This window comes from Apium graveolens, chromosome 7, assembly GCF_009905375.1.
Source record: "Apium graveolens cultivar Ventura chromosome 7, ASM990537v1, whole genome shotgun sequence".
NCBI classification, from domain to species: Eukaryota; Viridiplantae; Streptophyta; class Magnoliopsida; order Apiales; family Apiaceae; genus Apium; species Apium graveolens.
This window is the reverse complement of record NC_133653.1, coordinates 55,350,428-55,362,331: the sequence shown is the minus strand read 5'-3', so window position 1 is coordinate 55,362,331 and position 11,904 is coordinate 55,350,428. Positions and strand designations below refer to the sequence as shown.

The 11,904-nt window shown below is 45.7% G+C and overlaps 1 protein-coding gene across 1 annotated transcript; it reads left to right on the top strand.

Moving 5' to 3' along the window:
- The first annotated feature begins 4,969 nt into the window (after positions 1–4,969).
- LOC141673660 (uncharacterized) lies at positions 4,970–5,938 on the top strand. Its single transcript, XM_074480406.1, has one exon. The coding sequence runs from the start codon at positions 4,970–4,972 to the stop codon at positions 5,936–5,938; it is 969 nt and encodes a 322-aa protein (XP_074336507.1).
- Positions 5,939–11,904: the final 5,966 nt, after the last annotated feature.

The window sequence follows — 11,904 nt, the reverse complement described above, 5'->3', positions numbered from 1 at the left end:
GGCCAGGGAGATGCCTCATCCGTGAAGTCTCGAAGCCGCGGACGAGCCTTGGGCCTTTGTGGTTGGGCCTCATTGGCGGACATTCCTAAAGCCAGTAGAAGATGGTTTCCAGTGGGTTTCCCATTGGGCCTCGGGATAAGAAATCTAAGCCCATTAGGTTTCTTGTTCCCCAAGAACTACGTGGGCTTGATCCCCTATAAATAGGGGTACGTAGGCACATTGTGGAGGGTCAGAAGCGAGAGCGCAAAGGAGCCACCACTAACCCTAAGCAATCTCAGCCCCCAATAATCATCACCACCATACATTGTTCATCTTTTCCGACGAATACTGTTCGTCGGATTCATCGGTTACTGTTCACATTTCCGACGGAGAACTGCCATCACAGATCTTGTTTCTGGCTACTAACCTCAAGTTTTGTTGTTCCCAAATTCCTCCCTCAACAAATTGGCGCTAGAAGGAGGGGCTCGAACAAGATCTACATATGGGAGGAAGGATGTCTCAATATCACGATGGAAGTTTTTATGATGGAAGTTCTGAAGAAGATTCTGATCACGGCTACGAATATGAACCATACGTTCCGCCAATGACTGATCGTCCCACGCCGGACATTGGAGGACAGCCACCTGTGCTCATCAGCAACGCCGACTTGTTGGAACAACTGTATCGCATGGGCGATGCTTTGAATGGTTTTGACTCAAGGTTGAGCACTGTGGAACGATGCAAGGCCAGGAAGGGACTTCGCCACAACCGAGTGGCTCAGGCACCTGGAAAAGCATCCATGACAGATAGGGATGTCTCGGCCGGCCATGGCCACATTGAAAGAGGGCATGTGCCGATAACCCCGCGACACCTGGACTATTCTAATGACACGTCCCCGATCATTGAGCTAGTGGAAGAAGATGCTGATGGACGGGAAATTCTGTGAACAGATAACCGGGGAGCCACCCATCCGCATCGCTTTGGACGTAGTCTCGAGGAACGCCGACAGGCGGAGTCGATGTCGGAGAATCAGCAACGAGGCTTCGCAGCTCTGAAAGTTCGCTTGGGGATTCGCTTGAGCAATTATGATTTGAGAATGGTGTTACTTGAATGGCAGAAAAAAGCTGATCGCGGAGATGTGACGCCCCATGATACAACGCGTGTGCCCCTGAATTCCCAGGAAAATCGGGAGCGGCACCGCGATCCAACGCGTGTGCCCCTGAATTTCCAGGAAAATCGGGAGCGGCACCGCGATCCAACGCGTGCCCCCGAATCCCCAGGAAAATCGGGAGCGGCACCGCAATCATGAGAGAGCTCCTCCCCGCAGATCGCTGGATCGGTATGGACGTGGGTATGGAAACGATCGATGGAGAAGGCCTCAATGGAGAGGAAGAGGTGGAGGCCGAGGCAGATATTTAGATGGATACCGTCGTGGCAATTACCGCGGACACTTTGATTCCCGCTGGAATAACCAAGCAGATGGCTATGATTATGTGGAACATGATGATCCCAGGAATATAGAAAACTATGATCGCGGTATGGCTCGGGGCCGCGACCAAGGTGGGGAAGAGAATCAAGGGAGAAATCAAGAATAAAATCCTGAAATAATTGTAATACCTGAAGACGCCCAGAATACAAACCAGCAACAAGCCCCTCCCGGGGGGAATCAAGTGGAAATACCTCTATTGCAACCCCAAGGTCCCCAGCCTCAAATGCAGACCATTTCCGGTGTGGGAACTTTCAATGTAGGAGATCTAAAAAGGCTACTTAACCACCTCGAAGGCAGGGTGACAGCTACAGCTGAAATCCCTTCCCCATTCTCGGCAGCAGTAAGGGATGCACAATTGCCGGCCGGGTATCGCAACACTACTAGCGATCTCCGTTTCCACGGAAACTCAGATCCGGTGGAATTCCTGGGTCGTTTTAATATAGAGATGGATGTGTACCAAGTCCCGGACTTGGCTCGATGTCGTCTCTTGGCGGCAACCTTTAGAGAAAGTGCCCAACAGTGGTTTCAAAAGCTCGGGCCAGGGGTGATCACCTCGTGGGATCAGATGAAGAATTTGTTCTTAACTAAGTTCCAAGCTGCGGTGAGATACGCTCCCTCTGTCACAACTCTTGCCAATGTTAGGCAAAGGGAAAATGAAAGCTTGACATCGTACTTCAAAAGGTTCAACGCCGAATCTACTAGCGTGAGGGGGGCATCAGACAAAGCCTTAAAAAGTTTCCTGATCGCAGGATTAAGGGTTGGATCAGATTTTTAGAAGCACTTGCAAGGGAAAGATCCGGCCACTCTAGCGGATGTCTTCGCTTTGGCAGAATCTTTTAAAGCCATAGAACAACCTTTGGCAGAAGTACAACCAACTTCACAGTCGAGTCAGAGAAATAAAGGAAGGAAGAGGGATAGGTCTTCAAGCCCAAGATACCGAAGGGATAGTCGAAGCCCAGACCGGGTAAATACAGCAAGCACAAGGAGGGGATGGAGCCCTCCCTCAAACTATGACTACAGGACAAGCCGGTACACGCCTTTGGTTGCATCTATCGATCATATCTACGAGGTAAACAGAAATAAAGGGCTATTTAGAAAACCTGAAGCCTTAACATCATGGCAAAGCAAAGACAAGAAAAAATATTGTGAATACCATGAATCATCTGGACATAACACGCATGAGTGCCGATATTTAAAAGACGAAATCGAAGCGCTTATCAAGGAAGGATACCTCGGAGAATGGGTAGTCAAGGAAGTAAGGAAGCACAAGGATGCCAGAACAAGGGAAGAGGAAAGACGAGCCCCACGCGGGATAAACAATGATACCCTGGAGGAAAATAAATTTATCAGAGATGGCAGTATCCGAAAAATCTACGGGGGAGATCCCGGAATGGAATGCAGCAACCGAGCCTTGGCAAAATACGCTAGGGAAGCCCGGTTCAGGCCTCTCACAGATATTCATAGGGTGGAAACCCGGCCACCCAAGGTGTTTAAGGGTGAGTCCATGAATATCACTTTCAGGGAAATAGATGCCCGATGGGTACATCACCCACACAATGATGCGTTGGTTATTTCCATCCAAATCGGAACAAAGAATGTCCATAGAGCCTTCGTGGATAATGGAAGCTCAGCAAACATCCTCTATTACAGCACCTTTAAAAAGATGGGACTGCCTGATCAGGATATGTCGGGGGAAGACTCGTGGGTCTACGGTTTTTCAGGTGCGGGAGTTAGAGTCATGGGGTCGATTCGGCTCCCATGTACACTGGGGGAAAGCCCATTGACGGTAACAAAGATGCTTGAATTTAAGGTCCTGAATCAGGAATCGTCCCACAACGTGTTATTGGGACGACCTTTTCTGCGGGAAATGAGAGTCATCACTTCAATTCACCACCTAACTATCAAATTTTCCAATGCCGAATGGAGTGGGAAGTATCAGGGGTTCCCAATATGACTCACGGGAGTGCTACAGACAAGCAATGAAAGGTTTCAGAAAAGACTCCCACGCCGATGATACTCCGGACGTGGATCGGGAGAAAAGCATTGAGCAACCAACTGAGGAAATCTGAGTCAACTATTATGTTGAGCAAGAAGAAGAACATCCCTCTGAGTTGCCCTCGACAATGTTGTACTTGGAAGACGCAATCATAATTGAGATGTTGGAAGAAGAGGAGATGATGGATACCATAGTCCAAGCAGATTTCCATGGGGAACATTTAGAAGGAAGATTCGATGTCTTGCAAAGCCTCGAACAGGGTGATGCCATTCCTCTTGCAGGAGCACCCTCGCCCGCAAAACATACTAAAGAAGTTGATGACTCTACTACGCAAGGCACACCTCCTAAAGGGGATGCACCCTCTCTACAAGACCAGGAGATCTATAATCCCCCTGACTTGGATCCCCGGATACCGACGGAAAAGATGGGGCCAGCAGAAGATACGATCGAAATCCCCGTTGATGAAAAAGACCCGAGTAAGGTTCTGAGAATAGGGTCCCAATTGGCACCAAGGTTAAAGGAAGGTCTTTCAATATTTCTGTTGGCAAACCTTGATGTATTTGCATGGAGCTATTCTGATATGGTGGGGATTGATCTAGAAATAATATGCCACTGATTGAATATCGACCCCAAGCATAAAGGGGTTCGACAAAAATGAAGGGTCGTAAGTGGAGAGAGAGCTATAGCCCTGGCAGAAGAAGTAGAAAGGCTCCTAGACATCGGACTAATTCGAGAATCTTTCTACCCAGAATGGCTAGCAAATCCGGTATTGGTAAAAAAGCCCAACGGCAAATAGAGAACGTGCGTGGACTTCACCGACCTAAATAAAGCATGCCCAAAAGATAGTTTTCCCCTACCAAGAATTGATCAGTTGGTCGATGCCACGGCAGGACATGCCCTGCTCAGCTTCATGGATCCATACTCCGGGTATAACCAGATCCTTATGTATGAGCCTGACCAGGAGCACACCTCTTTCATCACTGATAGAGGGCTCTACTGCTATATCAGAATGCCATTTGGTCTGATCAACGCCGGTGCCACTTACCAAAGGTTGGTAAACAAAATGTTCAAGAAGCAGATTGGGAAGACTATGGAAGTGTATGTGGATGACATGCTCGTGAAGTCGAAAAGGGCGGAAGATCACGTCGCCGACTTAACTGAAATGTTCCATATCCTGAGAAAATATAGGATGAAACTAAACCCGCAGAAGTGCGTGTTCGGCGTAGAGTCGGGAAAATTCTTGGGATTCATGGTCAACCACTGGGGAATTGAGGATAACCCGGAAAAAATAAAAGCTCTGCTAGACATGAAATCTCCCACCAGTGTCAAACAGGTACAGAGTCTAACATGAAGGATCGCGACCCTAAATCGATTTGTGTCGAAGTCGTCGGATAGGTGCAAAGAATTCTTCAAAGCGATCAAAGGGAGAGGGAAGGAATTTATAGTGGACCCCTGACTGTGAAGAAGCTTTTCTGAAAATCAAAGAACAACCGGAAAATCCCCCGATGTTGGCCAAGCCAGAAAACGGAGAAACATTAATTCTGTACTTGGCGGTGTCTGAATATTCCGTCAGTGCCGTTTTGGTAAAGGAAGAAGCAAGCCACCAGTGGCCTGTATACTATGTAAGCAAAAGGTTGTTGGACGTGGAAACCAGGTATACCAACATGGAAAAACTAGTGTACGCCCTTATTCTTGCGGCACGAAAGCTAAGACCGTATTTTCAGGCTCACCGAATAGAAGTTCGCACCGCTTATCCGCTCCGGCATATTTTACATAAACCCGAATCGTCAGGAAGAATGTTAAAATGGGCCGTAGATCTAGGGCAATTCGATTTAGAATATTGTCCTCGCACGGCAATCAAAGGACAAGCGCTGGCTGATTTCGTACTTGAGTTCGATGAAGAAGTTGATGATAAGGCCATAGTGCTGGCGGAACCAACCCCGCAAGAAAGTCATCAGGACGAAAAGAAGCAGGAACTCCCCCACCCTTGGTGGACATTACATGTGGATGGGGCCGTAAACAACAACGGGTCAGGTGCCGGGATAGTCTTGATCACTCCGGAGGGGCACCGCTTGATGAGTGTTATCCATTTCAAGTTTTATGCTACCAACAATGATGCTGAGTATGAAGCCTTGATCAACGGTCTGAAATTAGCTCTGGAGGTAGGGGCCGTTAATTTGATAGTTCGGAGTGATTCCGAATTAGTTGTGAACCAGGTCAACGGAGGATTCCCAGCCCGGGGACCGCGGACAGAGCTATATATGAGATTTGCAAAATGCCTACTGGGAAAATTTTTAAGTGCCAGACTAGAAAGTGTTCCGCGAGAAGAGAATAGTAATGCGGATGCTTTGGCCAAGATGGGATCACAGATGGATAACGTTCAACTTGGACAAATCCCTTTGGGAATCCAGGAAATTCCAAGTATCCCGGAGGTGGAGATGTTTCAAACGCAAAAAATCCCACAAGAAAACTAGATGACCCCCATCCATAACTATATTCAGACAGGGGCTGTACCAGAGGATAAACTACAAGCTCGACGCCTTCGGTACCAAGCTGCAAAGTATGTCGAGTATGACGGGGTACTATACAAGAGATGATTTAACCAGCCACTGTTACGTTGTGTGGACAGGGAAGAAAGAAATTATATTCTCAGAGAGGTGCACGAAGGGATTTGTGGCAATCACTCGGGGGGTGGTTCCTTGGCATTAAAAGTGCTCAGACAAGGGTACTACTGGCCGACTATGAGGGAAGATGCTTTCAATTTTGTCCGGGCTTGTGATCGTTGCCAGCGGTTCGCCAACTATTCCAACACCCCGACATCCACCATTACCTCATTGGCAAGCCCCTGGCCTTTTGCCATGTGGGGAATTGATCTCATTGGATAGTTACCCAAAGCAAAGTGGGGTGTAAAATACGCCGTGGTAGCTGTGGACTACTTCACCAAATGGGCAGAAGCTATGCCACTAGCCACGATCACGGCAAAGAAGATAAGGGACTTCATGTTCAATTCCATAGTATGCAGGTTTGGTATTCCCTACAAGCTCATTTCAGACAATGGAAAACAATTTGATAGTAAAGAGTTAAGGAAGCTCTATGAAGACTTAAAGATTAAAAAAGACTTCGTCGCGGTTTATCATCCGCAGAGTAATGGTCAGACAGAAGCCATAAACAAAATTATAAAACATACCTTGAAGGCAAAGTTAGAAGAGAAGAAAGGGGATTGGCCAGAAGAAATGCATATGGTCCTTTGGTCCTACAACACGACACCTAGGTCGACCACAGGTGAAACCCCTTTTCTGCTGACCTACGGGTATGAGGCCATGGTTCCCGTGAAGGTAGGAGCAGGATCTCTACGGAGAGACGCGTTCGTAGAGGAAGATGCGGAAGTTAACTAGAGGCTCCACTTGGATCTATTAGATGAAGCCCGGGCAAATGCTCAATTGAAGCTCGATGCGTACCAACAGAGGGTCGCAAGGTATTTCAATAAAAAAGTAAAGTCCGTACCATTCAAGGTTGGGGATCTCGTGTTGTGAAAGATTATGCCTAACACTAAGATAGCTCAGCATGGGGTGCTTGGAGCTAATTGGGAAGGACCATACAAAGTTAAAGCTATACTCTGGAAAGGGACCTATCGCTTAGAAGATCTGGATGGAAAACTTATTCCTCGAGCATGGAATGCAGAACATTTGCGGAAGTATTATCAGTAGGGTGTGGCTGTGTCCCCCTTATTTTCTTGTTTTGATTCTTATGTAATAGGCTAGTAGCAAATAAATTCCTCCTAGCCTAGGGGGGTAGTACATGTGACTGCGAACCTTGCAACTAGCAGAAGGAAGAAAAATTTTCAAAAAATTTCCCCATAGAGCATAGTAGCCATGGGACTGGTGTAATGTACACACTAGAGCGCATTATCAATAAAAGAGAAAATTTACTTCAAAAATTACTATATTTGCTTGACATGAAAATTCTCATCTGAAAAACATCAATGGCGCGCCCTATCTGATGGCTCCTGCTTTATAGTCAAGACAGACGTAGTAGACGAGGATAAAGGAAATAAATGCACATGACCTGTAAAATAAGACTAAGGCAAAAGCCCCCCGAACAAAGGCGCGCCTTTGGACTAATAAGTCAATTAAAATATTGCAAAGGTACTGATGGAAAGGAAAAAGTACATATTATCTGCAATACGGCGCGCCCTTATATCTGAACACTACGAAGAAAGAAACACAATGACAAACTCTGAGATCACACAAAAATTAATTACACTAAAAATATGATTAAGGACGCGCCATATTGTTGCATACTCCATGAAAACACCTGATTGCCAAGAGAAAAATCAGAATGCCTTAACAAATTTTGGAGTAAAGATGAAATTAACGACAAATCATACATGCAAAAATAAAAGAGTAGCAGAAAAACAACTTTGCACAGCATCAAAAGAGGGCTGGCTCCTCATAAGTTTTTGAAATTTTAAAGCTGTAAATAATCAAGGTGCGCCCTGAGACTGGTCTGTTGGAGGGATAGTTTGAAGAGGAACATTAGGATCAACTTCAGGCTCGCCCTTGGAGGCTTCTTCTTGTGGCGCGCCCTCGCTTTCCTCCTCCTCCAACCCAAGTTCAATCCTCCTTGCCTTAATCTCAGCAGCATGTTCTTTTTTGAATTCCACCATCTCAGCAACAGTCTCCGCCCCAAACTTCTCAAAGGAGTAGTCAGGGTCATTGGCCACAAAACCCACTCTGTAAAAGTGAAAACCATTGGCAAATGTCTCATCAGATATTTCCCTCTTTTCATCAGGACAGCCTAGTTTCTGTTGCTCCTCCAGATATTCAATCCTCAAGTTGGCTGCACCCAGCTCAGTGTGGAGAGAGGTAGCCTTTTTGTTGGCAATCTTTAGCTGGGAAGTAAGATTGGCCACCTCATCCTTGAGAAAAGGGATCTCAGAATCCTTAGCTTTAATGTCTTTGGCATGCAGAAAGTCTTTGTCTTTGAGGGTGTTCCTCAAAATGTTGTTGTCGCCTTAAAGCCTCTCTAGGCGCGCCCCCTCTTCCAGTAGCTTGTCCACCACTCGAGTAGAATGGATGAACAGTTGGCAAGACGCCTTTATAGAAGCACGAGCAGCATCCCCCAAGTCCATGGCCTGCCACTGCTCCACTTTCCCATCCGAAACATAAAGAGAACCCATGGGGCCGAGAGCATTCAAGGCGACAGAAGAGCCAGAGGGCGCGTCCTCTGCTCTATGCCTCTTAGGCGCGCCCTGGTTTTCTGTAAGGTCGATGATGGGCCTCTTTTGAGCAGGTGCCGTTTGAGGAATGGAGGCAGAAGTTGGAACAGACGCCTGTGCTGCAGGAGCGTCCTTCTTTGCCTTGGGCCTAGGCTTGTCACCAGGGCGCGCCCCAAAAGACTTGGGGATTCTTGGAGGTGCCATTTCTACACAAAACATAAGATATATTAGTTAAGCATGACAGTTAAGTATGTTGAATGTAGCACTAAATAAAAGCAGTTGATAAAGACAACATTGGTAAACATGTGTAAAATGCTACGCCTAGAGTAAAAGGGCGCGCCCTCTGAAGACGTGGCAAGATTGAATAAACAGAAGTTTTTATCCAATACGACAGAAAAGAGTTAACAAAAGAGAAGCAGGACGCGCCAATAGTGAAAGGGCGCGCCTTTTGATTTTCATAGTGAATGAACCTAAAGCATCTTGGCCTTGTAAGGAGCCGTCCTTTGTTTCTTCTTCTTCTTCTTCTTCAGCTCCTTCTTCACTGTCTGAGTCAATAACACGAGAAACAGGGGCACCCTTCCTAAACTTTACATATTTGCACTTCACTCCTACTTGGTCAGAATGGATTCCTACTCGCGTCAAGTTGGTTCGAGTGACTAAGGTTTTTAAGTTCCACCTGTCAGTAGCCACCCTAAGGAGGGCTTCAACTCGTTTTTTGGGCTCACCTTTAAGGGGTTTTGATGCTGGTCTGTCTGAAAAAGTATAAGGATGAGAAAAGGAAAGAAAGAGCATAGAAATAACGCAAGGAAAGAAATGAAAGGGCGCGCCCTTACTTGGTGACTTGTTAAATCTTATCCTTATTCTGGGAATGTCGTACAGGTAGAAGAAGTTTTCCTTCCAACCTTTTTCATGGCTAAGCTTTCCAGAGGAAAAACCCTTCTTGTTGTGCTACTTGTCCACCACCAAATAGTAGTACCCATGGTCAGATTTTCTTAGATTGAAAAAATAAGCAACTTCTGCCATTGACGGTTGAGGGAAACCCAGGTCCATATAGAGGATGAACAGAGCCAGGATAAACTTGTAGCTGTTGGGAGAAAGTTGGAGTGGAGCCACGTCATACAGTTCTATCACTTCCCTAAGGTAGGGATGTAAGGGCGCGCCTATACCCAAAGATACCAGCTTGGGGCTGGTCACCATTCGGGGAATTTTAAAGTTTCTCCCATAATTAAAGATATGGGGCCGCATCATGCTTAAAGGGCGCACCCATATGCCCTCCATGTCATAAAATTCCATAAGCCATCCCAGTTGCTCATCTGAACAAGCTAAGGACAGGCCAATGCAGAAAAGCTTCCCATGCTCCTTCCTAAAATGCTTCTTCACAGCTTCAGTGCATGGTTCAAATTCATCCCAGTCAAAATCCAATTCACTATCAGAAACTTCCCAGTGGTGAAAAGGGATTGAAGAAGGTTCAGGAGAAGTGGAAAATTGGAAGGAGTCCTCATCAAAGAAATTTTCTTCATCACGTAGAGGTGACGCACTTGCTTCAGGCGCGCCTTCAGGAGCGGAAGAAGTAGGCGCGCCCTCTTTGTGTTGAGGAGATGGGCTTGGGGATACTGTCCTGTAGAATACTTTAGAGGGTCCTGCGCCTACATTAACACCCCTCTCAATACCCCTGTATCTATCAGCATTTAAACTCTCGAACCAATCATCATCGTCCAGTTCTATCCTATCTAGGATTGGGGATCTATCCTTTTGGACCAGCTTCTGCTTGCCTTGTCTACGAGATAAAAGAATATTGTCCGTGGATGAATTATCTGAGGAATCTGCCATCAAGGTACCCTCTTTGGAATCCCGAAGAAGGCGCGCCACCCGGTTCAGAAATTCAGGAGTGTGGTGGGCGTTTGGAGGTTGAGGATCGAAGTAAGTATTTGGGGGCGAATAAATCCCCAAATTGGTGAGAAAATTCTTGAAAGGGTGAAAAGGAGAGGACGCGCCCTCGTCTTCCAGCTATCAAGAAAACCAAAAGAAATGTTGAGGGCGCGCCCCATATGAAAGAATGAGATACAAAAGTGTAAGAAAATGGGATAGATAGGTGTGGGGTGTAAGAGAAGAGTACTTTCTATGATCTATATCGGCTCCCTTCCAAAATAAGCCTTCTAACAAGGGGCGCGCCGTCAAAAAAATCTTAGCCTATCATTAAAAGTCTTTTTTACAGGCGCGCCCTATTCTGGTCATGAACAGGTTATAAGCTAAAGATAGGGTGCGTCCTAAGTTGCTGGTAGATTCTAAGGGCACAAATGGTCAGGTGCAGATTGTAATTAATGATTGAAATTTTCAAAAACACAAATTTAAAAGTTAGACCCAAACAATTTCAGATCTAAAGCGGCAAAATTTAAAATTACAAATATACATACACAGATACATACATCATTTCATATAAATCATGAAGAACAGAAGTGGAAGATAAAAAGGTAACATGGCATGCAATGTGATTTACTTAACGAAATTCAGAAATATAAGAAGCCAGTCGTACCTTTTCGAATGGAGAAGAAGTTGACAAAGAGATTTTGGAGGATGGCAACTGAGAAGGCTGGTTCTGAGGGAAACAACACCGCTGGGTTTGGAGCTTTTGAGAAAAGAGAGAAAGTAAGAAAAAGGGGGGAAGGTAAAAGTAAAAGAAAAAATGACTGACTATGACTGATATTTATAGTAAAAAAGATGACAGCTGTCAAATCAATCATATCAATTGTGAATCCCTAATAATAAGGGGAACGGCTTTTAAAACCGTTTGAACTTCTAGGACGCGCCCTATTGGAGGCGCACCTTATTTGACTTTTATGAAATCCTTGAAACTTTAAGGGAAAAATTGGGAGGCATTCCCAATTCAGGGCGCGCCCTGAAAAAAGTATTGGAAGATTTGTTTATACGGATTTTAATAAAGGTGAAGAAAAATTCCAATCCCATTTTCAATGACATATGGAATTTGGGGGGTAGTTGTTATGCCCAAAAATTGGTATAAACAATATTCAGATTAAGATAAAAAAATGAGCAGAATCGAAGGGGAAGCACCTGAAATCTAGGAAAAAGATGAGATTGACTTTCCATAAATAAAAGGCGCGCCCAAAGATTGTGCCCCGTTGACTAAGTAGCTGATTAACGGTTGTGATTATCATGTATTAAAGGCGCGCCCTCAAACAGGTGGAGGAGGCGCGCCCAGTTATC

Excerpts from the sequence above, each read along its gene's own strand:
- LOC141673660 (XM_074480406.1), top strand. The coding sequence starts at position 4,970 with ATGTTGGCCAAGCCAGAAAACGGAGAAACATTAATTCTGTACTTGGCG.